The sequence below is a fragment of the Alternaria postmessia genome (assembly GCF_024291825.1).
Source record: "Alternaria postmessia strain BMP 2775 chromosome Unknown scaffold_19, whole genome shotgun sequence".
In the NCBI taxonomy this organism is placed as follows: Eukaryota; Fungi; Ascomycota; class Dothideomycetes; order Pleosporales; family Pleosporaceae; genus Alternaria; species Alternaria postmessia.
The window spans coordinates 366,141-393,578 of record NW_026260092.1 but is presented as its reverse complement, the minus strand read 5'-3'; the positions used below and the strand labels follow the sequence as shown (position 1 = coordinate 393,578).

At 52.3% G+C, this 27,438-nt stretch overlaps 11 protein-coding genes across 11 annotated transcripts; 5 read left to right on the top strand and 6 right to left on the bottom strand.

Moving 5' to 3' along the window:
* Window positions 1-87: 87 nt before the first annotated feature.
* Window positions 88-1,472, top strand: J4E82_004231 (uncharacterized protein; the record flags this gene model as incomplete). Its single annotated transcript, XM_051730510.1, has 4 exons — window positions 88-128; window positions 176-369; window positions 422-791; window positions 1,199-1,472. The coding sequence occupies 4 exons, from the start codon at window positions 88-90 to the stop codon at window positions 1,470-1,472; spliced, it is 879 nt and encodes a 292-aa protein (XP_051589849.1).
* A 3,660-nt stretch (window positions 1,473-5,132) lies between these two features.
* On the top strand, window positions 5,133-5,850 carry J4E82_004230 (uncharacterized protein; the record flags this gene model as incomplete). Its single annotated transcript, XM_051730509.1, has 2 exons — window positions 5,133-5,543; window positions 5,608-5,850. 2 exons carry the CDS (start codon window positions 5,133-5,135, stop codon window positions 5,848-5,850), a joined length of 654 nt encoding a protein of 217 aa, XP_051589848.1.
* Window positions 5,851-6,861: 1,011 nt separating this feature from the next.
* On the bottom strand, window positions 6,862-7,875 carry J4E82_004229 (uncharacterized protein; the record flags this gene model as incomplete). The annotated part of the gene is made up of 2 exons (XM_051730508.1): window positions 6,862-7,421; window positions 7,473-7,875. The coding sequence occupies 2 exons, from the start codon at window positions 7,873-7,875 to the stop codon at window positions 6,862-6,864; spliced, it is 963 nt and encodes a 320-aa protein (XP_051589847.1).
* Window positions 7,876-9,144: 1,269 nt separating this feature from the next.
* J4E82_004228 (uncharacterized protein) lies at window positions 9,145-10,689 on the top strand (the record flags this gene model as incomplete). Its single annotated transcript, XM_051730507.1, has 3 exons — window positions 9,145-9,320; window positions 9,377-9,478; window positions 9,525-10,689. The coding sequence occupies 3 exons, from the start codon at window positions 9,145-9,147 to the stop codon at window positions 10,687-10,689; spliced, it is 1,443 nt and encodes a 480-aa protein (XP_051589846.1).
* A 159-nt stretch (window positions 10,690-10,848) lies between these two features.
* J4E82_004227 (uncharacterized protein) lies at window positions 10,849-11,805 on the bottom strand (the record flags this gene model as incomplete). Its single annotated transcript, XM_051730506.1, has 1 exon — window positions 10,849-11,805. The coding sequence occupies one exon, from the start codon at window positions 11,803-11,805 to the stop codon at window positions 10,849-10,851; it is 957 nt and encodes a 318-aa protein (XP_051589845.1).
* Window positions 11,806-12,809: 1,004 nt separating this feature from the next.
* Window positions 12,810-14,132, top strand: J4E82_004226 (uncharacterized protein; the record flags this gene model as incomplete). The annotated part of the gene is made up of 1 exon (XM_051730505.1): window positions 12,810-14,132. The coding sequence occupies one exon, from the start codon at window positions 12,810-12,812 to the stop codon at window positions 14,130-14,132; it is 1,323 nt and encodes a 440-aa protein (XP_051589844.1).
* Window positions 14,133-14,278: 146 nt separating this feature from the next.
* J4E82_004225 (uncharacterized protein) lies at window positions 14,279-16,223 on the bottom strand (the record flags this gene model as incomplete). Its single annotated transcript, XM_051730504.1, has 4 exons — window positions 14,279-14,494; window positions 14,549-15,712; window positions 15,765-15,930; window positions 15,985-16,223. 4 exons carry the CDS (start codon window positions 16,221-16,223, stop codon window positions 14,279-14,281), a joined length of 1,785 nt encoding a protein of 594 aa, XP_051589843.1.
* An 819-nt stretch (window positions 16,224-17,042) lies between these two features.
* On the top strand, window positions 17,043-17,829 carry J4E82_004224 (uncharacterized protein; the record flags this gene model as incomplete). The annotated part of the gene is made up of 2 exons (XM_051730503.1): window positions 17,043-17,387; window positions 17,455-17,829. 2 exons carry the CDS (start codon window positions 17,043-17,045, stop codon window positions 17,827-17,829), a joined length of 720 nt encoding a protein of 239 aa, XP_051589842.1.
* A 1,099-nt stretch (window positions 17,830-18,928) lies between these two features.
* On the bottom strand, window positions 18,929-21,770 carry J4E82_004223 (uncharacterized protein; the record flags this gene model as incomplete). Its single annotated transcript, XM_051730502.1, has 2 exons — window positions 18,929-19,158; window positions 19,208-21,770. The coding sequence occupies 2 exons, from the start codon at window positions 21,768-21,770 to the stop codon at window positions 18,929-18,931; spliced, it is 2,793 nt and encodes a 930-aa protein (XP_051589841.1).
* A 1,256-nt stretch (window positions 21,771-23,026) lies between these two features.
* Window positions 23,027-24,788, bottom strand: J4E82_004222 (uncharacterized protein; the record flags this gene model as incomplete). Its single annotated transcript, XM_051730501.1, has 4 exons — window positions 23,027-23,668; window positions 23,722-24,201; window positions 24,253-24,614; window positions 24,665-24,788. The coding sequence occupies 4 exons, from the start codon at window positions 24,786-24,788 to the stop codon at window positions 23,027-23,029; spliced, it is 1,608 nt and encodes a 535-aa protein (XP_051589840.1).
* Window positions 24,789-25,834: 1,046 nt separating this feature from the next.
* On the bottom strand, window positions 25,835-26,939 carry J4E82_004221 (uncharacterized protein; the record flags this gene model as incomplete). Its single annotated transcript, XM_051730500.1, has 3 exons — window positions 25,835-25,936; window positions 25,990-26,471; window positions 26,519-26,939. 3 exons carry the CDS (start codon window positions 26,937-26,939, stop codon window positions 25,835-25,837), a joined length of 1,005 nt encoding a protein of 334 aa, XP_051589839.1.
* Window positions 26,940-27,438: the final 499 nt, after the last annotated feature.

The following is a 27,438-nucleotide window of genomic DNA, read 5'->3' as shown; positions in this document are numbered from 1 at the left end:
CCCCCGCCAGCTCAAACTACACAAGTAACACCAAGAACCAAATTCACACCTTCCTCCACCCCTCACACATTATACAACACTACCACAATGGACGCACCAATGATCGAACTCAAGTCGGCCCTGGCCTCGTAAGACACACCCTTTTGCCCTTTCAATCCCCAGCTAAGTCTGTTAGACTGTTTCAATGCGGACAATACTCAGATCTGACCATTGTGTGTGGCGCGAAAAGATATCCAGTTCACCGTATACTCCTTGCAACCAGATCTACCTTCTTCGAGGGAGCCTGCCGCAATGGCTTCAGGGAGGCAGAGACTGGAGTCATCGACCTCACCGAAGATGACGCAGAGGCTGTTGACCACATGGTACACTGTACGTATTAGTGTGAGAGGGCGGGGTTTTCGAGTGTGCTAATTGCTTCTAGACTTCTATCACATGGACTACCTTACCAAGAAGTCACTCTCGCGCCGCTCCTCACAACGGTCTAACCGACCTACTTCTCTACGATCCTCCATCACCAAGAAAAGAAGCCCACCCAAGCAGCTTAATCTCGCTCAAGTAGAGGATCCGCTACTTGCGCTTGTGGCCGCAGCCAACAACTCGATGCCATTGACTCCTCCCGCAGACGAGCCCATATTCCAGAATCTCGATGCCTCCACCAAGATGCCCGACACGCCGATGGCCGATCAGTTCTTCGAGGATGACGATTCAGAAAGCGAGCAATCAGAGGCCGAGTTTGACATTGAGACTACCCATCTTGTTACACATGCCAAGGTCTACGCCATTGCTGAGAAGTACGTACCACCCTTCGTCATTCTTTACTTTTCTACATTTTGCCTGAATGCGCGCCTTGGGTTGCGGGGGTGTTTTCATCTGCGCCTGCAGCATTCCTTCCCATGGCTGGGGTGTGCAGCGCATGGCACGGCGGTTTGAAACACCGACAAACCCCGCGATGTGCGTCACAAGCACTCCGCTTGCCAATCACGCTTCGAGATCCACCCTCCGCCCTACCTTTGCACACACAGCCCTCTCCTCTGTTTTGCTTGTGTACGATTCCTAGATCGGCCAATGGCCTTTTGTGGTTATCAAGCCTCCATGGCTGCATTTTCGAAACTGTCCGCGTCAGCGTACAACACTCTCCAATCACGCGCCTATCATGCATCACGCACTTTGGGACTGGTTTGCTAACGGTTTATGGCAGGTACGGCATTGCAGGCTTGAAAGCGCTTGCGCGTAGTAAATTTGCAGACGACGTCGAGTTGCACCTCAGCAGTGCCGAGTTTCCAGAGGCTTGCCAAGAGGCGTACGAGTCTACCTTCCACACTGATCGTGGTCTGCGAGACGTTATCATCCAAACCTTCCGTGCCAACCCCAGCCTCTCGCTACGTCCCGACGTTGAGATGGCGGTGCGAGAAACGCCCGGACTTGCTTTTGAGCTCTTCCGCATGGCGAGCGGTCTCCCTGTCTCATCCTGAAAAGTGGACATTACTCTATCTGCCGTCTCTAGCCTCTTATCACTGCTCTACAGCCTACCCCAGCACTTGCATCGCCGCTGCTGCATGCATACGCCCAGAATTCACGCCGAGTTTCGTCAGCTCTTTGTGAAGAATCCTACGCGCGTCCAGCAAAGGGACTATTCCGCAAGAGTTCCGCACACAAACGCCTGTCTTGGCTAAGACAACGTGTTTCACGACATCTGCAGTCAACCGTCGACGTGATGCGGGGTCAGCATGTCTTACCTACCACGTCGAGCCGCGCAGCCGCGTAGTCCAAAGTTACACCCGGCGCGCTCCAGCCAATGGGGGACTTCTACCGGTTCTTCATCAACCCTGCCCGTTGAGGGTTCTTTTACTCTTTCTTGTTTACTATGTAGTACTTCTAGCGATACCAACTAGCGAATCAATGTTCAATTTTCTGTCAAGTCTGAGTTAGATCAATTCATCCATTTCGATCCATCTCTTGCCTCAAAACTTTGCCATGAATTTTTCACATCGTTCTCCAATGACATCTCATACGACTGTACCGAAGGTGGAGCTGCATGTCGCGACGTCATCCCATCGTGTCACCCTTGCTGCATAGATGGGGTTTGTAACGATCCACAGCATGGCGCCCGCATGTAAGCCCGAGATCGCACATGACTCGGTCCTTCCCCATCGGTCATACAAATCAGGAGTCCAACGCCTCCTTCTGGCGCCTAAGGCTTCCATATCAAGGGATCTGCGACCGTTTCGGACCGTTCCTTGAATTTTGCTTATGGCAGAGGGGGATCTACCTTGATTATTGGTATGTGGCTTTGAAATCAAGATGACGATCATGCACCGTGTTGGATACAAGATTCGGAACTGCTGTAGTGCTCAAGTGAATATTTCGTCCGGTATTTTGTGGCTGGCACTTATAAACTGAGGAGCGTAGGTTGACGGCCAGAGGGTGCTTTCCTTGCTTTCTTTCGATCTTTGTTGTTTGAGGGTTGGCTTCATGTCTGGCTGTAATGCACGCATGAATTGCCTAACATCTATCACTCAGTATCTCTCGCGAGAAAGCATCGCGGTAGATCAAATCTTAAATTAAATACAATTAGCAGAGATAGTTATGATGAATACTGTACATCAGTGTGCCTGAGGCAAAGCCGGTGATATATACAAATGTATCTATACAGTAATCGACTACTGTGCCACGATCGAAGATTAATTGCCAAAGCCACTCTCATTGTTGGAGACCATCGACAGAATTGCTGGAATAGCTTTGAACGTGGCTGTGTTGCCGGGCGACGAAACTAGTACACTATGCGCCAACCGGTCGTCTTTCTAAATGTGTGAGCAGCATGGCGGCATTGATAGCCGGTGCATGCGAACAGGTGGAAGAAATCCGTGCTAAACATCGGGAATCATATTCGAGTTGAGCGTCGTGATGATTGAGAGTGGGCAGCCAGTCGACTGTTGTTGTAGTTCAGCACTATCGTTGCTCTGTACTGCTTGGCGGGACGCCCCTATGTAGCGGGATTTGTAGTGGGACACCGTTGAACGCTCGATGTTTGTGTGACCCAGGAAAAGGAATGTGACAGTGTATAAGCTGGCGATGAGGTTTGGTTACGCAGAATGGATCCGGAGCATCCTTTGCATCTTATGATGCTCAGTACTCATCATTTCTTCCCAGTTGTTCCACAGCCTTGTCGAGAACAGAGCATGGGTCTTTGATTTGAGCAACGTTTGGCGTTCTTGTAGCCTTTTCCAATTCTAACACCGGCAAACTCCTCGGGTGCGATGCGATCTCACACGTCGTCAACCACCCATCGCTATAGCTGACCCTGTCTCCTTCGTACCGAACTTCTGTCATTGAATTCTGCCCACTCGAACATCGCCAGCCATGCCGTAACCGTTCAATTAGTCGTCAGCCGGAGCGGTTCGTCGAGAGGTAACTCCGATACTAGTGGATTTGTGCACAGATGATGCCACCGTCGTCACTCCATTCCGATGAAGAAGCTACCCGACAAGCTGCTCATGAATGTCGACACCCAACTCTTGGAACTCGATCTTAGCAATTTAACCTCGATGGAAAGGCCACTCGGCTTTACCGATCTCTTACGCAGTCGAAGCAATTCCATGACGGATGGCTCAGCCAGCACTCACCCTCTTCAGCCGTACAGACCTAGCGCGGAAAGTGACCTAACTCACGCTGCAACCCATCAACCACCTCTTTGAGGTTCCCTTCCCCGCACCTTCCGCAGTAGAATACCCAGCACTCCAGATGTTCTTTTGGCATGCACATGTGTACATGGATGAGACACAATGTACCTTTCGCAGGTGACGAGCATGGTTGACTTGGACCGAATGAAGTACTTCCATATCTACGTATCCAGGTTAAAAGAGTTTCGGGCCAAAGACCGGTCTCAGGGAAGGAAATTCTCGAAATTCTGTCCAGTAGGGTTTAGAGTTTGCGCATCTTAAGCCCGTCCGTTGAAGTTATGAAGGATCCCGAATACATGTCTTTGGAAGGTGCCGAATTCGTATTCCCGAGCTCGATGGAATGAACGAGAGCGTGGAGATTGACCATAGACAAGGAGAATGGATGGGTACACCAAGGAGCGGGGAGGTGGTCATGTCCGAGAGGTCGATTGAACGTGTTCGTGATCATGATGCATGGATGTTATCCAAACTTTGGTTGCGGTAAGGCCATCATCGCGTAAAGGTCCCGTGAACAACTCCTCGAGATTCTGTAAGTTTTTGATCGAGAGTCGAAAGACAGCACAGCAGGCATCAGGCGGGGCAAGGCATGATATAAGACGGTCATAGTCTTGGGGATCCGAGGATGCCCTAACGCTAGCGTGGTTCGCGCTGACACCTGCATACGTTAAATCTCCGAAGCCGAATAGTTTCACGTTACATCATTAAGAAAGTTGAGTTACTCTCTGCAATAATTTTGTATCTGACAGTGGTTCCTGTGTTTCTAGGGCTCGAAGATGCACCCTCACGCTTCCGGTTGGGGCGGGCCGCTCTTGCTTGACCCTGCACCACTGCACACTAGATGCTTAGCCAACGCGACAATCGTCAGCCAAGAGCGTCAGCCAAGAGCGTCAGCCTGGCCAACTTCAGTCACCTCCACGCAATCGTGGTAATGCACATACGAGCCAACCATCTAGAAACGTTTTACAGAATCCCAGGATAACTTGAAGACTGAACCGCGCATATTTGAAGATTCATGCACGTTAGGTGAGTTGGTTCTGTAGCTTTCTGTAGCATTTCCTCATTCTTTCTGGTTCTGGGTTTGTTGTAAATGACGTCCGTAGATGGCTTCCTCTTTGGTACTTCGACACGTGCAATGATACCTACGGGCGCTGGCCACTTACTCTTTGCAACAATTACCCCATTGCGACCGACTTAAATGTGTCCATACCTTCTACGAACTCTTTGCACAGGATCAACGCACTTTCTCGCTGCATGCAAAGGCCGTGCTGAGTTATGGGGCTGTAAACATAATAAAATATGTTGCTATCTTCTAGCCCATCCTCTTGTCGAAAACTCTCTCAGAACATCCGAATCGTCCAAATTGGCACTGCTGTATCCATCAGTTTTGGCTTCTCGAATCACGCACTACACATACACATCTTTCGCATTACAATCATCATATCAATGACCAGAATGTCGGTCCCTCACACAGATGTCGACGTCACATTTCCTCATTATACCTCTCTGCCACCATACTTCGGCAACCATCCACCAGCTCTCGAAAAGAGAGATCACCACGATCCAACCTCCGAGAAGACTAGTAGTACCGGCGCCTACGAACTGCAGGCTCGCACCGATACCGACGACGAATCGAAATACGGCTTCTGGGGCGAATTGGATGAGACTAAGAGTCCGTCTGAGATGGAGCGACTGTTCATGAGCGCAATAGCCAAACTCTGCTTCTATTTGTGTGCATATTGCGTCCTTATGTTGGGTGGTGCCTTTGGCCTCTACTTCGCTTTCGAACTTGCCTTCGGCCGTTATGGGCTAGGCACAGGGACGGCCATTCACAGAGACCAGCTCCCACCAAGCACATCGTATGGGGTAAGTCGACCGCAGTATGGTAGTGGTATCGACAAGCAACATGCTGACACCTAGCCTGCTCTAGATCAAATTCTGCCTCGAGTCGCCGAACCGCGAAGCACCTAGTGCGCAGGCCTGGCGCTACATGAGAGCAGCTACTGGCGACTGTTGTGCGACCGATACCATTGACTTCATCCTCGACTCCAAGGAAACATGGAAGGTTCAGCCGGGTGCTATTCTGGTCTTGCAAAATGAGGAGCCATATCTTGATCAACTCAAGAAGACGCAGACGCCCACAGTCTCCCGAGAGCAAGTACAGGTTCCTTAGCTGGGTGATGACGTTGCTGAAGAAGGTCAGTTGGGACGATAGGGCTGATTCATTGGACATGAAAGTTCTGTCACACCACAAATACTTTGCAGGCGGCATCTGGTATTTAGCATACGTCATTGCTTGCTTAGAATATTTGCATAAATGCCATTGATTCTGTTCGCTTCTCCATATTCCAATTTCTTTAGAATCGCCAGGCTCTCCTACGCCTAGTACCTGCTGACTGCACTCCATAGCATGGAGCCTTCAAAACATCATACTCCGTTAGTCTTGATTAAATGTGTATTCTGCGAGAGACCTTTGCATGTACGTTTGTTCTGTTGTCCGAGTGTCTGTAGACGATGATAGGATCGCTGGAACAAGAATGGGCGCTGGCAGTGAGGGCTGACATTTGTTCAGCTCTGGTATTTTGGAACACGCGCCGAGTTCCTGGCAGTCATATTTTTTGCTCAGGATGCATTTGAGTGACTCAAGTGGTGGGAAAACTTTGCCGTCATCAAGAAGTGGTACTACTTTCGAAACCGTGATCCAGGGAACCGTTTGTAATTCTCACAGTCTTTCCGCGTATTTCACTTTAGAAATCAGTGCTCGCCTATAATTTTAGCATCTGATACCCTATTACTGTCAACCTAATTAGTACAATAGCACGATTGATCCGACGCCTAGATTTTACAACATCCTGGGACATATCGTTACGGGTTAGAGGGAAGGGGAACATACGACTGTGGAATGTAGTCGCAGAAAATGATGAGCATACTTCAGTCGAGTCTATCGCAACTGATATGAAGTTGGGGCGAAGATGTTGGTATAAAGACCCTGGGTTCATAGGCATGATCCAGCTAGTGTTCCTGTCACGGCAATCCTAAGCACATGTCGATCGAGATTTTGATGGAACATGGATTTTAATTAATTTTTATCGTACTCTATTTTGATTCATGCAGGAACTGATGCCAAAGTCATTTAGTTCCGTCAGTCGTAGCCACATTGGCGGTCATTATAGCAGGGCGAAGCTTAGGCAGGGGGAGAGGTAGGCTCAGGGACGCCGGGAGGGCAGTGCCAGTGGTCGTCGTGAGGCTCGCAAGCCTCAGCAGGTACAGCAGCAGCAGATGACGTAGCTGAAGCAGAGGGTTGCGCTGGAGTGGCAGATGCGGAGGTGGTAGCGGAAGCGGTGCTGGTTGCAGCAGCGGTAGACTCCTCCTCGAGGGGAGTGTAAGTGCCAGAGCACCCAACACCGGGAACAACGATGTCGTGAGCATAAGCCTCGAGAGCAAAGTACTGAAGGGTATCGCTGTTCCTCGCAGCGTAGGTGGAGTTGTTCTTAGCGAGGGCGATGGTTCCAGGGTATTTCTCTTCCTCCTCGTCATTGTAGTGCTCGACAACACCCTCGCCAACTTGGGGAAGGTGGAGAAGACGATGGAGGAGATCAGAAGCCCAGAAGGTGTTGGTCGCACCGTTGGCAACGTCGTATCCGAGCATGCACATGGTCGAGAGAGGCCTACGGATCTCGTAGGACAGGTCACAGATGACGGTCTCCGAGGTTGCGTTTGAGCCGCGCCAATGACCAGCCCAGCCTATTGTTGCTTAGTTAAGATGATTTCTTGACAGTTGGAGACAGTACATACCCTCTTGGTCGCAATTGCCATCAATGTTGTCACAACGGAAGAGGATGCCTGATTTGTCACCATCGGCAATCTTGGTAAACCAGCCAATTGGCTCGCCAGTTGGTGCCTCGCCGAAATATTTGGTGTAGACCTCGGAGGAGTTGCCATAGCGAAGGATGTGGTCGCGCGCGTGGCTGACGATGGTCAAGGTCTCTTCGAGGCCCTTCTTGATCATGCTACGCTGAGTGGCATTGCAAGAAGCGTGAATAGGGAACTCGCGAACGGCACCGGTGTCCCATGCGGTGGATGCAGGAGCAGCCTCCATGGTGTGAGTGACAGTGACGGTGGCCTGGCGAGGAGCGAGGGGTCCGGCCATGGCAGCGGAAGCTCCAAGGAGCATAAGAGCAGAGGCACGAGCAGCCATTTTGATATTGACCTGAAGGACTGTGGAGAGGTCTTGAGGTTTGAGGTCCGAACTGGTGTTCAGTGAGTTTCCCGAGAAGCTGGATGCTGGATGGAAGTACTTGCATACAAGCTGCAGGCCTCTTTATATTCCACCGGAATGACATCTCACCACTGGCGACTGTTCCTCTCGGTGCTCATCTACCGACATCGACGCAGACTTGACCGCCGAGACTTTGAAGAAAACGCCTCATGGCTGCAGCCGCAGGTACATCAACCGGTCTACTACCGGTCTATCACCCATACAGAGATCTGAATGCTACGCTGTACGGGTCTGGAGGCTGATCCGCATCTTGGCTTGACATAGAAAGCGAATAGTCAACCTTGGCATGGAGGTGCATGGGGGGCTGGACGACATGTCTTCGATCCGGAGCGTGGAATTATGGGTAACTAAGTACCATGATGGGCGCCCAATGAAGAGAATTTCTCAAATCCAAGGTACACATCGTCGGGAGGATTACCTGCGTTCGGGAAGACCGATGACATGAACGTGGATGGTCGCTATGTCTCGGCACGAGCCTCCCACGCAGTATGTCATGTTGAACGTAAACAGATGCGAATTCGAGAAGTTCGGGTAATCTTTTGCATGATTTGGCTTGTATAGACATGTTGTCCTGTATTGTTCGGCAACTCTGGCCAGGCTGACCAAAAGCCGAGATGCTGCTATCTGCTCAAGGCTTAACGAGGCAGTCAAGACCAAAACAGAAGTCTTGAAAAGAGAGATATGAGCGTCCGGATACACACCCGACTGTACGAAGTAGCGTTGGTGTTGAGCGCCGAAAAGCCGCCTCTTAGGTCATGGCTACAGTATGTCCCCAACATACGTCGCCAAGACTCCCGCCACGTTGAATAATGGCACTATCCCACTCACCTACCGCATACGTTAACGAGGCCGCCTACCTAAAAGCAACAACCCAGATTCACTGGCTCCTAATTCGATGTTTGCTCCGAGACAAGACTTGTGCCAAGGCAAACCATCCAGCAAGGTGCTCAATGCCAAGAATGCCCGTGGCACTTTCTGTGAAAGTACTGCAGACAAATGGATACCGAAGAGTTCTTCGCGGCTTCCTTGTGGGGTCGTCTTGCACCATCACCGTACATTCGTTCCGCTCCGCTGACACCAGGAAAAGCTTGAACGGAGTCGATATATCAAGGGCACTACGCTGGTATAATCTTGTCCAGCTTTACACCCATCGGTTCGCTCGTGTGACATATCCGGTAGTTCTTGGTCATGTCTTCAATCATGCGTTCTACCCTCTCCGCTGCTGTCCTATGTCTCGCGGGCTCTGTGTTTGCGCAGACCCCTACTGTCACCGTCACACAAGCTGGCGCGACTACCACAGTATTCACTACCGAGACTCCCTCAATCACAGCGGTATCGGACTGTCATCCTCATAGCACTGTCCTGTACGTGTTCTTATGTTTGCTTCTGGTTCCTATATCTTGGCGCTAACATGCAACAGCTGGTGCATGGTCGGCGAAGAAGAATACCAGGTTTCCGGGCCTACCGCCACTGAAGAATTCCAATCGGAATATACCGGCTGCCACACCCATGGCTCAGAGACGTGAGTAACACAATCAACGTGAACAGCGGAATATTGACATGTTCAGATACTGCGTCGATGATGCTGGAGAAGATGTTCTGATCATGGTCGATGCTGCAGAATCAACAGACAGCTCCTCACACACTGAAGAAGAGTCACCTGCTGAGTCTGAGGCTGAGCCAGCTGGAAGCAAGGGACATTGCCACGACCACGCCGGTGTTGAGCACTGTGTTGGTGGAAGTGCTGAAGAAGTCAACTGCGATGCTCCCCAACGCGATTACAATATCCCTTTACGAGTCGGCCTTCTCTTCGTCATCCTCTTTACCAGTGGACTTGGTGTTTTCACACCGGTTTTGACTAGGAGGTTCAACCTTATCGGTGCCAACAACATCATCTTCGTTGTCCTTAAGCAATTCGGAACCGGCATCGTCATTTCCACTGCCTTCGTCCACCTTTTCACCCACGCCCAACTCATGTTTGCGAACCAATGTCTTGGTGTGTTGCAATACGAGGCCACTACCGCTGCTATATTCATGGCCGGACTGATGCTGTCGTTCCTGGTGGACTACCTTGGTGCGCGGTTCGTCCAGTGGCGTCAAGGCAAAATTGCTGCTCCCAATACCGAGGTTGCAACTGGCGGAGACAAATCTGGAAGTGCCTCCCCTTCTGCAGAACCCAGCCATGATTTTAACCGCAGCCATGGTCTTCCTCATGCTCATGGTCCCATGCGTGAGGCGACCCCTATGGAAGAAAAGATTAACGTTATGAATCTTGAGGCCGGTATCATCTTCCACTCCATTCTTATCGGTATCACGCTGGTCGTAGCGAGCGATGGTTTCTTCATCACTCTCTTTATTGTCATTCTCTTTCACCAGATGTTTGAAGGCATTGCGCTTGGTACCTGCATTGCGGAGCTGCCCAAGGCTGCAGCTGGTACAGCACAAAAGCTTCTCATGTGCGGTACTTTTGCGCTCATCACGCCTATCGGTATGGCCATCGGTATTGGTACCCTAGACCACTTCAACGGAAACGACCCTAGCACCATCATCGCTATCGGAACGCTTGATGCGCTTTCTGCAGGCATCTTGACATGGGTCGGTCTTGTAGAGATGTTGGCCAGAGACTGGATGCACGGAAAGTTGCTCAACGCGGGTGCGGTCAGAACTGTTTGCGCCATGTTCGCTTTGATTTGCGGTCTTATCCTCATGAGTGTTCTAGGAAAATGGGCTTAGTCGAGCCGCTCTGGAGTGTTACAAGTCTGTAAGATGCTGAAGTGGTGATTTCATAGTTGTGCATTGGGAGGAGCGTGTTTGGCTTTTACTTAGACCTGGTTATAGTTTGGACTGTCACTTAGCTTATACCCTTCACGCTGGACTTATGGTAGAGAGCATTTATTCCAAGATGGAGCTCTTCATACTTTGCTTGCCAAAGCTGTCCCACACTTCTGCTTCCCATCCATCTGATCCTGACTTGTGGTCCAAGAGTATGCGATACTGCTCACCAACGTATAGTGGACTCATTGCGCGATACGCTATCGACTTGGGCACTGCTTCCGTATCCCCTCCCTTAGCCGTATCTCTCCAGAAATCCAGCATATTGATGAGGTTGAGCGGTCCGTGTACAACAGCATCTCTATGACCCTCAACCTCTCTACACCACTCAGGTAAGTAATGTATCTTGTGCGCATTAAACGTCAGGGCCGAGAAGCGAAACAATGAGGTAGGTGTTTGACAGAAATCTCTTTGATGTCGCGCAGTCGGTAGATCTTTCTCTTCTGGCTTTGGTGGTGCCTTCAGTGGATTCTCGGGTGTAAGCTCACGCTGAAAAACCCAGTTGCGGCGATCAGTTAGCGCGATACCATGATCATTCGAGAATGTCTTCTCAACCCCCACGAGCAACATTTCACCGCCATTCTTTAATGTTTTTGGCTCAGCACGTAGTAGTCTCGTTGTTTCTTTGACTTCTTGGCCCACTCTCAGTAGCGCGTTCCGGTCTTGTGCCCATGTCAACTCGCCGCCTGCCCACATTCGCCTTGTAAAAGGACTTAGCGGGTTCACAGTGCGGTCTGTACCATCAAGGCCCAACTCGGACTCAATAATTGAAGGCGTGAAATAGACGAGGTGGTAGCCAGGCGGGACCGGTGTGCCGGACGGTGGTGGGTTGAAAGAAGAGGGTGTGCGATTTATTGTTATAGAGAGCAACTGGAGTTGATTCGCATCGAGTAGCTGTTTACGGATCGAAACAGGCCCGCTGTGAAAGCGTGTGAGGAGTTCGTTGCATGCTTCTGCTACGGAAGCTTGGCGACGAGAGGAGGTTGTGGTAAACAGGCGACGGGTTACACGGCTCATGATACAGCTGTTCTTTTCACCCTGGGTATAGAGCTCCTTGTGTCTCAATTCAATAGATGGATGCTACTGTGCGATGCGCGCTTGTTGACAACGAAGGAGGTGTTGGAAGATGCCGAGGGATAGCCGATATCGATAACGTCATCCTTCACGTAACATTTCTGGTAACCGACTTCGGCTTCTTCCAAACAAATCGAGCTCAAGCTTCGGCAAGATGTCCGAACCGCCACGGAAACGCGCAAAGCTGGCCTGCGTGACATGCAACGCGCGACGCGTCAAGTGTGATGTCACAGACCGACATCCTTGCAGCAACTGTGCAGCCGGCAACGTCGAGTGCGAAACGCGTGAATCGAGGCGTGGAAAGCATATTAGGAAGCCACGAGCGGAGACTGAAGTGCGCAGCAAAACGTGAGTTGGACAAATGAATTTGAAGCGCCATACGACAAGTGCTGATCCAACGAAGTCCACCGAGTGTGACAGCTATCAGTCCACAACGACACGAAGACGAGGTGGCTGCGTCGCACGTTCTGGCCTCATTATCCTCAAATTTCCACAGCCCTGTCAACACCCACACGCCCGCTTCTGGGGGCCAATATCACCTCCCAACCCCGTCGGCGCCGTCGGATCTCAACAGTGATCAGTCAAAAGCGGGCTCTGTCCATCAAGAAGATGCCGTCTTTCTTGGGGAATCCAGCTCCTTACGCTATGTGACGACAGGCGAGCCATCTGCAGCAGCAGCAGAGCGCCGACAGTCCTGCTTTCGGCATGCCGTCCCTAGTGCTGCAAGGGCCGAATCACTCGTGCCAGAATGGGAATCTGAACGACGTATTGCACGCAAAAAGGCTCTGCAAGCAGAAGGGGCCTTTTCTTTTCCTCCTGCTGAAGTCCGACTTGAGCTATTCCAGGCATACTTCAAATGGTTCCACCCGCACTTTCCAATCATAGACGAAGAAGAATTTTGGACCGAGTACCGAGAGTTCAATTTCTCCGCCTTATTACTACAAGCTATGATGTTCATCGGAGTTATCCACTGCGAGGAGTCGACGCTCTATCGTCTTGGATGGGGAAACCGTCATCGGGCGAAATGGTTTTTCTACATCAGGGCTAAGGATATCTATGATGCTACGTTCGAGACCAATAAGATCATCGTCATACAAGCTCTGTTCCTCATGAGCTTTTGGCGAGCCGGTGCGTTATTGGAGAAGGACGCACGACATTGGCTAGGTACGGCTATCAGCCTCTCTGAGACAAGAGCACTACATCGGTCTGGAGGCGATACCGAAGAGAGTCTAACGAGGGTTAAAAGGAGACTTTGGTGGGCTATCTACGTTCGTGAGCGGCAATGCGCGTCCGCTCTAGGGCTACCGTGCCGCATACGCGACAAAGATTGCGATATCGAGCCGTTGTCATCCGCCGATTTCACATCTGCTTTTGCTTCATCAACATCTGTCGAAGACCGTCATCGCTACACTGTCTACGCGATAAGCATGGTGCAGCTGGCGGTCTTCTTGGGCAGGGTGGTGGACGCTGGTTATCTACCCAAGCGCACGCTCGCGCCTAACGAAAGGATCAAGCTGCGCAATGAGCTTTACAAATGGAGACAAGACCTCCCGAGTGTCATGCAGTTGCAAACCGATGCCGGTGATCCGCCAAACTTTCAGGCCAGCATGCTCCATCTTGCATACAACAACCTACTTATTCTACTCTACCGCACCAGCTTCGTTCTGGACGAGAACAGCAACACAGCAACAGACGGAAATGTCGCGCTCCAAGCTGCAGCGCGTAACTCGCGTATAGTAGAAGATATGCTGCCTGGCAGCAACATTGGGCATGCTCAGATGCATGTCATCACCAATTTATTCAACACACTCTGTATTCACGTTGTGAACTTCAGGCGCTCAAGTGGCATCAATCGCACCCTCGCTGAGCATCGAGCCAAACTATGTTTGTTGGGTTTGCAAGAACTCCAGAAGACGTGGGAGGTGACCAATTGGGTGTTACAATTGTTCTTTCAATACCTCGATAGAGAAACAGCTTCGAGGTTGGCTATGGAAGCGGATGATGGTGGTTCTTCGACTGCCACTGGCCAGTTCACCTCAGCCTGTACTACCACGCAACCGCCGTCGCAACACCAAGGTGCTGATAACGTTCCAACTCGTAGCACGCAATATCTCGACGCTCCTGCATCTTCCACCACTAGTCCCAGGCCCTGGTCGTGGACCTTGGATGAAGCCGACCAGTATCTCTTCACGCAGATCGAAAACGACTTTGCTTTTGGAGAGGGTGCCTTGCAGCAATGGTGTCCCGAAGATTTGCTTTCCACGGAGTAAAGTAATAGGCATACTTCGAGAATTTAATTCAAAACATAGTACATCAAGCAACCTCAAAAGCATGACAGGTCATGGCTCATTATCTTCATTAGGGCACTTCAGCGCAAGGTATCTCCGCAGTCACGCATCTTCTTATATCCTAACATTTAGTTGTAGACGGGTCCGCTTGGCGCGTATCCAGTCAGCCTCTCACCACTCGAAGGTCGGAACTTCTCCTCCTTGAACCAAACATGTGCAGACTCAGCTAGCTTCTCAACCTCTGAGAAGGGAAACTCAGGCTTGGAATCAGACTTCGCGAGGAGGTCATAGATGCCTTGAGCGTAGTCGGGACCGATGTTGTAGACTTGTGCGAGGTACTTCTTCTAGTTGGGCGTTAGCATGGGCCATATGACTCGGAATAGTTTGGGATGGCTTACCTGAATGTCGGCGTACTTGACGAATTTCAGCATGTTAAAAGTGTTGGTAATGGTGTGTTGCCTCTTCTCGGGCGACATGACCCTAGTCCACAGCTCCTTTGCCTGGTCGTACTCGCTCTTCTTGGCCTCATGCCAATAATGGCTCTTGCGGCTCATAATGTTGTCTGAGACCTGGTATGGTGCCTCGGCGACGTCAGGGCGGAACTTGTGTGCAAAGCTGTTGGGTACGTATTGCTTGTTTCCGGCGTGGTTGGCATCGACACGCATCTGGCCATCGAACTGCAAAGGCGAGAAGGACTTCGACATGAAGGGGCAGTTGACGGGAATCTGGTGCAGGTTCACACCGATTCTGTGGTATTGTGCATCGCGGTAGAAGAACATGCGGAACTGGAGCAATGGGTCGGGCGAGTCCTCAATACCAGGCACCATGCTGCCGGGCGAGAAAGCGGCTTGCTCGACATCGCGATGGAAGTTCTCGGGGTTCTTGTTTAGAACTAGACGACCAAACTCTTGCATAGGGAACTGCTTGCGCGGCCAGACCTTGGTCACATCGAAGGGGTCAAAGCCGAGCTTCTCGGGATCCGCATCCTGAGGCTCCATAACCTGAACCATGGCGGTCCATTCGATCTCTTCTCCATTCTCGATGGCTTCCCACAGGTCACGCTTGGAGTAGTCTGGGTCTTCACCACACATCTGTGTCGCTTCTCGCTGTGTGAACTGCTTCTGGCCGTGCTTGGCGATGAAATGGTACTTGATGTAAACGAATTTGCCCTCCGCATTGACCCACTTGAAGGTATGGCAGCCATAACCATGGTTAAAGCGCCATCCGACAGGTGTGCCATGGTCACTGAAGAACATGAGGCCTGCATGGTTACTCTCTGGGGTATTTGCTAGCAGATCGAATAGGGCATCGTAGTCTGGAAGGAAATTCCTCGGGTTGCGGGCTTGCGACCGAATTACGTCTGGTCCCTGAATGGGATCGCGGCAGAAGAAGATGGGGAAGTTGAGACCGACAATGTCATAGTTGCCCTCCATGGTGTAGAACTTAATGGCGAAACCACGGGGGTTGCGGGCTTCATCAGGGTACTCACGGCCAACGGTGACGGTCGAGAATCGGACGAAGACAGGAGTCTTTTCACCTACGCTGGAGAGGAAGTTGGCTTTCTAGAAGGAATTTCAGTACATTCCAGTCTGAGAGTGACTGTGGCAAACATACTGTGAGAGAATCAACCTTCTTGGTGCACTCAAAGTACCCAAACGCACCAGAACCACAAGGATGTACCATTCGCTCCAGGTTCTTGGAACGATTGAAAGTCTGTTGCTTTTGGAAAAGAAACACATCGCTCGCTACAGGTATGCCACCGATGGTCTTGCTGTGTGCTCTACAAGACGTTAGCGGAGATACCTCGGAGGCAATCGAGGGTTGAAAAGCTTACGGGTCGATCCATGGGATACCTTCATTGGAGGTAAAGTAAGGCCCATCATCCTCACGCTTTCCGCCTTGAACAGCACCAGAGATCTTTGCAGCTATATCGGCAGGTCCTTCGTTGGCTGAGCCCATGTGACTTTGCCTTGGCGCACGTTTCTCTCCAGCAACACTCTGGATACCCTGAGAGATGGCCTCGAGGGGATGTTGCATGGGATCATTTTGGGAGGCGTTCGCACCGGTCGACATGGCTGCGGTGAGTTTGCTAGGTAGAGACGTAGGGATTTCCATGGAGAAGCAACAGCGCGTGAGAGCTTAAGAGGGCACCATGGAGGCACACCATTGCCGCGTAAACGGAGCACGGGTGTTACCGCTGTTTGGACATATTGTCAGGGTGATGCGTCTCTGACGCGTATAGAAGAGGGGTAGCAGATGCCACGACTTCACGTGCAGGACAAGTGACAGCAGGAATGGTGATTTGAGGTTTAGTGTCTCCTGCATTCGGAGGCTGAAAGGGCTATACGCTGGGGACATTTTTCCTCTTAATCACGCATTTAGTGGGGATTCCTTTTTTGAAAAGATAACACCAATACTTGGCCGCTCATTCGCAGCGGCATTTGCAGTCCGCGGGCGCTGTGGAGCATGGTGGGCATTACAGGTATGGGAACGTTGGACTTTCGCATGTTTCGGCATGATAGCAATCTGACGTTGCCAAGATTAAGCACTGGGCAACGGTCCAATTCCATGCATCATCAGTACGTCGCTCCGCGGGACGCCACTCCACCTTCCACTATTATGGCTGCTATACTTTTGACATACGGTAACCGGGTACCTCCTGCCGGCCAATGATACAACAGATAATCGTCAGCGAGCACGTTGTGTGACAAACTTCGCGCGCAGCTCCAGGAAGCAAGCAACGCTTTGACGGTGCAGGAACGTGCCTCTGGCGAACGTGTGACGTATCGTGACCATCGCGATGTATAACAAAAGCTGGCGAACACCTGCTCGAGGCATATCGCATTCTTCCCAATAACAATTCAGTTGTACTCTCCATCTTGCACCATCACAATGTTCGCTCCCCGTGCCATCGTATCACCGCTTACCCGAGCCGCATTCAGGCCACAGACGATTCGCGTTGCTGCCAGGCCAGCCTACTTTCGCATCCAAGCTGCATCCAACTCAACAATCTCAGAAGCCATAACGCATGATCACCGCGAGCTAAAAACATACTACAATGAGATTGTCGATAACCCTGACGATATTGACCGCATTACACGCTATGGCAACCAGTTCACATGGGAGCTAGCCCGCCACTCTGTCGCCGAGGAACTTCTCGTATATCCAGCCATGGAGAAGTACATGGGAGAGAAGGGAAAGCAACACGCAGAGTCTGATCGGAAACAGCATCACGAGGTACGTGAACATGTCTCCGATTACAATTTGCATTCCGAGAACACATGCCTAAAAACAGCCACAATAGGTGAAAATCCTACTCAAGGAGTTCCAAAACATGGACCCAGCATCCTCAACCTACATACCCAAGTTGAAAGAGATTTGGTCCCTCCTCGAGCGCCATATTGCCGAAGAAGAGAAAGATGACCTACCTGCCCTCGAACAAGCCCTTGCCTCTGAGAAGAACCGCGGAAACTCTGAATCCTTGGCCAAGAACTTTGCTCGTACGAAAGCCTTTGTGCCATCAAGGAGCCATCCCAGTGCAGGAGAGAATCCGTATTTCGAGGGTCCGATGGGTATGTTGGCTGCGCCGATTGACCACATTGCGGATATCTTCCGCAAGTTTCCCGATGGCACTATTAGTCCGAATCCCAGCAAGAGTAAGTATCTCCCTACGAACTGAATCTGAAGCATATACTGATCTTGTACGCCGATATTCAGAGTGAGGGTGAACAGCTGGATGGGCGACCTGTGAGCGGGAGTGTGAAGGAGTTTAAACGGAGCCCAATGTCTAACGTTGTCGTTTTGGTATTGAAAAAATGTGTAACAAACATCATGATGTGTAATCATAGCTTTGGTGCGATGTCACCTGTCAATGTGTCAATTCTCCGATTCTTGTACATATCTCGACTTGATGATCATGATCTCGTGACATATTGTGCAAACGTCCTGTAAAGACAGTTTACAGTATCGAATCAGAAAACAAGAACGTTGAGTTGTAATGTTGGCACAGGAGGAGAATGCCACAAGGACCAACCGGCTCCATGAAGTCGTAGACAGGATACTATCAAAGACATATCCACCCCGGTTTGCTCAACCACTCCATAGATGCATACTATCGTAGCATACAGATATCGCCATACATCACACGGGAACCAACGTTTTGAAGTAGTCGTTTGAAGCTTTGCCATTCCCATAAGTGTTTTCACATGTAGAAGTGAATAAAAATATTGTACAAAAAGAAAGTCTGTCCTTCGCTCTTGACACGCCATACCATGCTACTACCTCGCTATGCGTAACGAAAGACATGAACGAACTTCCATCAACGCCCGCCCAAGCGCCACAAGTCTATTGTCAAAAGAGTGCCACGTACTTTCATAACCAATTCAGTACTCTGCGAATCCGACTTTTTGTATATGGTGCTATCAACACCTTGCGCCGAAGAAAGAGGAGAATGCAGGATATCGTGCTCCGGCGCGCTGCGACTTCGGTGGTGATATCTCAAAGAGCAACGCCGGAGCGAAGGATCGAGGCCTGTGCTCTTCGAATGGGCAAAGAATGCGCCAACGTGCTCTTTGCTGTGTTTCTTTTTTGGGGTTTCGATAGGTGAGGTCTGACACCATGTGCGATAACTTCGTCATCCTTGTTACTTCTCTCAGGACATGGCCTATTGGTCCCGTGGAAGTCATTCTTCTCTACAGCTCCATCATCATAAGCGCATGCGCCCGATTCTCGTATTGACCAACAACATGCGACGTCATGCGCCCAGCCACTCATTGTAATCACCTTCCATCGTCGATCTCAACTTTCCTGGGCCTGTCGCGTTCACGCTCTCGCTCGCGGTCGTCGTAGTCGCTCTCGTCATCATAGCGGCGACGTCGTTCACGGTCATGGTGACGACGGTCTCGGTCTCGGTCGCTGTCGCGGTCTTCGTCATCCCTATCGTCCTTGGAGCGGTGGCTTCGCCTGTCACGGTCGTCTCGATCGCGTCGGTCATGATCGTACTCCTCTTCTACAGCCTTGTTATTATGGTTCATGGACAGAACTTGATGTGGACTTACCTCTGCTCTCGCGAATCTTCTTGGTACGATCAGCGAGCTTCTGAATTTCTTCCTTGGTCAAAACACGCAGGACAATGACGCAGTCCATTCGCTCCTCAAAGCGTTCCTTGGCTTGCTCTAGAGCTTCAGGGTTGACGAGGCGGCGATCAATCCTTGTCCATCGGGCTCCGACGGGAATGTCCTTGCCCTTTAGAGCGTCCTTGTGTGGTGCAACTCCCTCGCGGATGGGCTCAGGGTCCTCAGGGAACTTTTCAGTAGGCTTGCGAAGGATTCCCTTAACAGGCGCAACAGGTTCCTTGGGAGGTTCGACGATCTGTACGCTCTTACTTGTAGATTCCCTGTCAAGCGTCTCAGGCTCCTGTACCATGCCACCATCGTAGACGCTCATGGGGCGATCCCTGGGGGGAGACGCGCGAGAGCGATCTTCAGGGCCTCGAGACCTGTCACGCTCATCCTTCTTGCTCCTTCGGCTCTTCTCGCGGTCAGAGTCGCTATCTCTGTCGCGGGTACTTCGGCTAGCACGCTCTGCTTCTTGTTGGACGCGTCGTCGGTATTCCTCGTCGGGGTCCAGAGTAGCTTCCTGGGGTGCTGGTTCCCTCCGGCGTTCGGCATCGCGGTCGACATAGTGACGCGGTCGCTCATCGCCGCTACCCTCAGAAGAAGGTGGCTTGCGAGAGGGTACCAAGGGTACCTTCTCCCTGTCGTCGTCTTCGTATCGACGTTCGCGGAGCTTGCGCTCGGGCTCGATGGGAGGATAGTCGGGAGCTGCGATCTGTGCTGGAGCTGGAGCAGGGGCTGGGGCAGGGACTGGGACTGGGACAGCAGCTGGCGGTGGTTGCTGTGGCTGGAGGGAGTTGCGACGACCTTCAGACTTTCTCTCCCGTCGCTCGTCAGGCCGGTCTCGCCGGTCACGCTCATCATATTCCTTCCGGCGCTCACGCTCTCGCTCCCCTGAGGAGTCTCGGTCGCTACCACGGTCCTTGTCGCGGTTCTTCATATAACCAGCGCCGGCCAGGGTAGCTGCCACACCAGCCACTGCGCCAGCCGCAGTCTGCACAAAGCTACCTTTCTCTTCAGATCGGCTTTCACGCTCACGCTCACGCTCACGAGGACGCTTGTCATAATCCTGGGGTGGAGCGATATCCCTGTCACGAGAGGCGCGGGGATCCGGCATGCGTGCCTCAGCGCGCTCTGGCTGGTAGTAATGGCTGCTGGGCTCCTGTGGCCTGGGTCGAGGAGGCTCGGCCGGGGGATATAGAGGCTGTCGATCCAAAGTATGATGGTCGTGTGCAAGGGCTGGGGGGCCTGGTGCAATACCGAAGCCACGGGTAGTCACCTCACGGTCCTCAAAGGCAGTGCTGTGGCGCTTGTTCTCGACACCGCGGCTCTGGCGATCGTAGTCGTCGCGATGAGTGTCTCGACGGGGCTCTTGGTGGATAGCGGCAGGAGTGCGAGAATTGCGAGTGGAAGAGGATCGTCCGAGGCTTGTGTCTGGGTAGGGATCGTACTTGGGGATGTCGCGTGCCCTTTCGATGGACGATGACCTGCCGTGAGGGCGCGGAATGCTGTTGATCTTATCGAAGCCGCGGGTAGATGGGGGAGGGCCAAGTTCGCGGGTAGAGGCACGAGCGGGGCGATCTGAGATCATGCTAGTGGGGCGAGAGCTACGTTCCAAGCTACCAGCACGTGGCCTCCGCCAGGCTGGCTCTGTGTCGCGGTACATGCTCGCTGGGTCGGTGTAGGAGTAGCCATCACTGTTGCTCAGGTCGGTAAGGCGCGAGGGGGGCTTGCTGCTGTCATGGTAGCTGCGGCCGCCACTTGTGAGACTGTAGCCCCGGTCTGCATGGTCCCGGTGGTGGTGCGAAGAAGGCTGGACCTCAGCTACGAGCTTAGTCAAGTGGCTGGTGTCGTCAACGCTGTAGACCTTCTTGTGGCCTCGTGATGAAGCGCCTGGAGTGATGTATGTATCCGGCCCTTTGGCGTAGGAAGGGGTCAGGGGGCTCCGTGGGCGGTCGGTATGAGTGTGTGTCGAGTAGGGTGTGCGGAGGGGCAGCGAGGTCTGCGGCAAGGCACTGGTACTCACGTTGGGGCGGGATAAATCGTTGGTGTTGCGTCGCGGGCGTCCCGTGTACGAGTCGTATTTGGCGGTGGTGGAGTGCGAGGTGTGCGAGGTGGTGGGTGTGTAGTAGGGCGTGTGGTGGGATGTGTGGGAAGTGTGGGAAGTTCCGAGGCGGTCGACACTGGAGCGTGGCGAGCTGGGACGGCCATAGCTCGAATAAGACGAGGAGTAGTAGGGGTCGGAGAAGGTGCCTGTCGACGACCTGGCGGGGTTGGAGTAGCGGCTCCCTCGCGGGGACGAGGGGCGGTTGTAGCGCGTGTCCATGCCGCCTGAGAGAGTGACGGTCTTGACGTGGAGGGGAGCGGATTTGGCGGCAGTTTTGGCGGCGGGCGTGGTGGACAAGGAGTTTCGACGTGGGGGAAGGGGCGGCGCAACGGTGCTAGAATAAGTATTGTGCTTCCTCAGGCCAGGCGGCTTAGTGGGGAGGAGAACGCTGCCCAACATCGTGTCAGCCCAGTGGTCGGTTTCAGAAGTTGGGAAAGAGAGCAAATGGCACAAACGAAAGGGAATTAGAAATTAGGCCTGGCGAAGAGGCAGAACAAAGTCGCAGCTCGACGTACATAAGGGCGTTTCAACACCGGACGACAGCCGGTGGGCACAGCCAAGTTGGCTCGACGACTAGCAGCGCGAACAGGTTGGCCGATGGTTGTAGGATGCAGGATACGCCCAAGGTCCCTGGCCACGGTGGTGACAGGGGGCGGGGGTGAGGGCACGGTGTAAAATCAACGTGATATTTGCAGGTGGCTCCCAGGGTGTGCCCAGCAGGATACTATGGACTGTGTGGTGGGGACCGCGAGGCAGCGAATGAGGCGGACAAGTGCGGTGGGGAGGAGCAACGGCCGACGGGGCAGCAGATGTTGGAGCGTCGATGGGGTGCAGCGCTGGACTCGAGATGGACAGTAAGGATAGACAGCGAGGAGGGTGAGGATTCGGTCGGGTACAGAGCGTGCGCATCAAGCCGCCCACCTGGTTTCGAGGTTACGTGGAGAGAGTCAGATTGCACTATGTCATCGCCTTCGCTTGGACCCGCGCAACCCTGCAGCACGCAGCCACTCAGGTTCAGCCCTGGCTCGTGGCTCAGAAACAGGGTCCGCTTGCTGCTCTGCATTTTTGGCTTTTTCGCTAGTCGCAGGAGAGATTTACTAGCAACAGCTAAAACCGGTCCTAGCTACATGCAACTCTGCATGCACCGAGCAGTTACCACGTTCCCACACTCACGCTTCACTCTGCTGCCACTTGCACGTCAGCACGTTGGTATCCGCACGCACACTCCGACCTGTCAATAACGTCGCCCCGCTGCCTAGCATTCTCTCTAGCTGCTACAGACGCCTTCCGCCGCCCAACTGACCCCGCTTAGGCAGGATAGCCCTGTGCTACCCAACTTGACCGCCAGGACTGCCCATGGCCTCGTGACTCGTCCGGTGCGACTGCCCTGGGCGGGCCGACTCAAGCAACCCGTTCCGTTCACGATCTTCGCTGTATGAACACGTCGTACAGATCCTGATGCGCACTGTAGTTTGATCGTTGCCATCGATTGGTCTGGAAACATGGCATAGGCACGGAGCAGTCACATCATGACTTCGGCATTTCTCAGCTACCGAAACACTTCTCGCGGTACTAATCCGCCAGACGCGCCGCAACGTAAGCTCTGAACATTGGCCACCTGTTGCTTTTTGCCTTCGCCTCCTCTCTCCGATGCTCTACACATCCTCGATCTGCTCCACCCTCGCAGCCTTGCCAACGCCGCTTTTGGTCGAGTCGGCATCGTCCGTCGCGTGATGATGTCTGAGCTGCTTCGCCCGCGACTTGCTTGGGATGGTATCCTGAATACAACCCCTGATAATGCTGCCCTCGAACAACTCTCCCACAGACTCCAACCGCACCCCCTTGGTTTCAGGCACGCAGAACACCGTCCAGATACCCATGACAATGCATAGCGACCCGAACAGAAGAAACGTTCCGTACGTAATGTTGTCCAGCATCAGGGGCGTAATCTTTGCGATTACAAAGTTGAAGAGCCATTGCGTCATCAGCGAGGCCGCCATGAGCAGAGACCGCACGTGGTTGGGACTGCACTCGGACGCCAGCACAAACGGGATCGGGCCCCAACCGAATGAATAGAAGACAACAAAGAGATAGACGCAGATGATGGCAAAGATTGCGTTGCCATCAAGTTCGCCTGTGGGTGGGTGGACTGCTTGGTTGACACCAATGTAGTACATCGCAAACGCTTGGCCAATCGATCCGAGGATCAACGACCATTTGCGTCCCAGCTGCTCAGTAAATGCCATCAGGCCAATCGCTGTCACGACGATCTTGACGATACCATAAACTCCAGTTGCCTAGTTGCAGGTTAGCTCGTGATGCATGCATGCGCTCTTTACACTCTACTTACGAATAGTCCGGACGAGTTACCAGTAAGGCCAATTTGCTTGAAGATCTGAGGAGCATAATAATTAATCGAGTTTGTTCCCGTCCACTGTTGCCAGAACATAAGAATGACAACAAAGCTCGAGCGGTACAGCATCTTCTTGTTCGAGCAGGCAGCCTTGAGTTGAGCAACCATCGGCATCTTCTCGTGACCGTTGAAGTCTGCGATAATTTCATCCAACTCCTGTGTTACCTCTGGGTCTTCGACGCTCTTGCCGCGGACATGAGCCAGAGCTTTAGCGGCTTGGCTTAGCTTATTTTTCTCTACAAGCCAGCGCGGAGACTCGTTCATGAAGAGCATGCCTACAAGCAGGAAAGCGCCAGGGAGCATCTGCAGGGCAAATGGCACGCGCCATTTAGTCGAGTCCGTAGGGCTAGTAATGTCGAGGGAGATGCCGTAGTTGACGAAAAAGGACAGACAAATACCAGTCACGTTGAAAAGTTGCTGCTCCACGTCAGTCGACTGATGCAATCAAGCGGTGTAGACGACACATACCATGCACCCAATGCAGCGTCCTCGGATCGCCCTGGGCGCGTTTTCTCCAATGTACGTGGGGACGACGGCTGAAATCAAGCCAACGCCGAAACCGCCAATCACACGTCCAACGTAGAGCTGGGCAAGGCTTGTTGTACCAATCCCGCACAGGGTCTGAATCAAAGATCCAATGATGAAGATAATATCCGCTGTGATAAGTGCCCATTTACGGCCAAAGGTGTCGGAAACGTAGAAACTGGCCATGGCGCCGAAAAAACATCCTGCCTGGAGAACAGAAACGATGTTTCCCTGTAGATTGGCAAAGTTTTTGCTGTCCTTGTTGAGGTTGAATGAGTGCTGGAATGCATCCATTGTCAAGACACCTGCAATGCGGTTAGCGACGGTCATTCCATATGCACGTGCAGCAACACACCTCCGATGAGACCTGTGTCCCAACCAAACAGCATTCCACCAAAGGATGCCACAGCGGTGAGCAGGTAGGCTCGACGATACGTCTTGATGTCGGCCCACACCTCGGACATGTTGAGCTTCGCCATGATGGCAACGTGGATCAGATGTCGCAGAGAAGATGCACAGGCAAATGCGATGTGATGCGACACGACGAACGTTCAAAGTCGATGATGTCGATCAACCAAACACTGCGGCAAACATCCGAATATATATCGTCAGTTTATCCTGCGTCGCAGAGCCTAGTTAGCGAACCCCGACCAAAACCCGCTGGCAAAAGGCGACCAGTTGCCTTGGCTGTCGGCATAGTGCAACGCGACGTCGGGGATATGACGTGGGGATTCGTTCGTGGGGACTCCAGACGTGCCAGTTACAGGCGGAGAGCCCCATAGCTAGTGGGTCGGCATAGCGGATGGTAATTATCCCTCCATTCAAACGCCGTCGCTGTTATTGTGTTGAGACTTTTGTGTGCTTCCTTCGTCTGCAGTATCTATGGAGACGAGTCAAAGGTTTGCATGGCCAAGAAATAGAATGAATCGCTGGCTGTACAGTGCGGATGCAGCGTCTGCAGGAATGTGTGTGAGATGGATGCCCAGGGGGCGAAGATGCCGGGTGGCAGGCTAGGCACTTGCTTAGCGCTCCTTGTGCATCAGCTTATTTTGTGCATGTGAACACCAGAACAGCAGCCGGCATCGTCTTGGATATGCGATGCACTGCAATACAAAGACCGACTCGACCTTCAACTCACCCTTTTTGCCTTGTTCTCCACATTCCGTTCAAAGACCGACCCCAGATTCTTCACCTCCGCATCTTGCCTCCGCACGGGAGCTAGGCGATTGGAATTGCGATAGGCTTCTCATTGGCCTAGCGACCAAGTATCCATATGCCGAAGCCAGCTCGTCAGCTCCGACACTACTTGCCGTGGTCTCCACAAGCCGACATACGATCGTTAGAACAATTATAAAAGCAGTATTAGTAGCACTCTAGATGGTCGCGAAAAGATCACTCAAGTGCAACAAAGTAGACGTATGGGGTGATAGGCAGGCTACAGGCGTGCTGATATTGTTATTCTCTTCATTACTCGGGTTGGAATGCAAGTGTCTCTAATCGTGAAGTAGGATCCGTCAATCATCAACTATAGGTTCGCTTTGCCCTTCTGTTCAGGTACTTGCGTCAACAGCTTGTCGCTCTTGATAGCCGACTTCAAGTTGTCCAAAACCAGTATCTCCATGTCGCGCTGGGAATAGTTAGCTCTTGCTCACTCTCACTTCACTAGACAGAGAGGCTTACCTGTGTTTCGTATGTAGCCGTTCCAACATGAGGCAGCAATACCGCGTTCTCGCATTCCAGTAGCCCTGGATGAATCTTCGGCTCCTCCTCAAACACATCCAGCCCACATGTCCAGACCTTGCCGCTCTTCAGCGCGTCGACCAAAGCTGCCTCATCAATCAATGCACCTCGTGCAGTGTTCACAATGATCACACCATCCTTCATCGCGTTGAATTGTTCCTTGCCAATGATGTGTGTGGTAGAAGGGTTGAGCGCCAAGTTCAGGCTGAGGACATCGGATGTCTTGAGTAGCTCATCGAAACTCACGTACTTCGCACCGTTCTCCTCGCTACCCGGTAGCTGGTGACGGTTGTGGTATTGTATCTTCATGCCGAATGCTTTTGCGCGATGTGCGACCGCTGAGCCAATACCACCCATGCCTAGGATACCGAGTGTCTTGTTCTTGGGGTCGTGACCGAGGGAGAAGTTGCCGCGCCACTTGCCTGCCAGAAGTGTCAGCTTTGATTCAAAGAACGGTAAGCTTACAAACCATTGTTTACTGCCATGTAGGACTGCTTGATGTTTCGGAGCGCGCCCAGCATGAGCCAGATGGCAACATCTGCAGTCGCGTCGTTAACCGCTATCGGTGTGCTTGATACCGATATCCCTCTCTTTGTGCAGGCTGCGACGTCGATGTTGTTGTATCCCGCGCCGTTGTGGCAGACATACTTCAAACTCTTAGGCAGAGCGTCAAGCAATTCCGCGTTGAAGTCTCCGGTAATCGGATTCGAGTCGTTGCTTCGGTAAAGGGCGTATATACCGTCGAATTCACCACTCTTGCACTTTGAGAGGAAGTCTTCGCGGTTGCCATCGGGGTACTCGTGCAGCTTCGAGGCTACCTCTGAACATTGCTGCCATTCTTTCTGGGCATGTGACAGTTTGCCGATGAGAAGTGCTGCTCGTTGCGACATGGTAAACGTATGTTTGTGAAAGTGGTGACGATGTAATCGAGTACTTTGAGAGGATGGAGGGGTCAAGGAGAAGGAGTTGCCGGGTAATGCTGTCTCGAGCGCAGCGGCATTTGGTAACCTTTTATTGCGCGCTGCCCAGATCCACTGCCCCGACCGGTCTATTTCGGACCGAGCTTTGTACTATGGAGATTTCAAGCGTGGTAATTTACCTCGCTCAATTGACAGCATGGCAGTTTGCTATTTCAAGGCGTTTAAGAACTGTGCTACTACAAACATCGTGCGTCGCGATGATGCAACGCCACCATCGCGGCCTCGGCTGCCCCGCCATCGTCATTTCCCAGGTCAAATAAAAGCTCACAATCATCAAACACAGCCAGCTAAACAGAACTACATCCAGAGCACATACAGGATTCACTCTTTCTCCCCAGAACCACATGTTGTTTTCGTAGGCTCGTTCAGCTTTGCAGGTTGGAAAGGAGCCCGAACCCGTGTCTTCGGC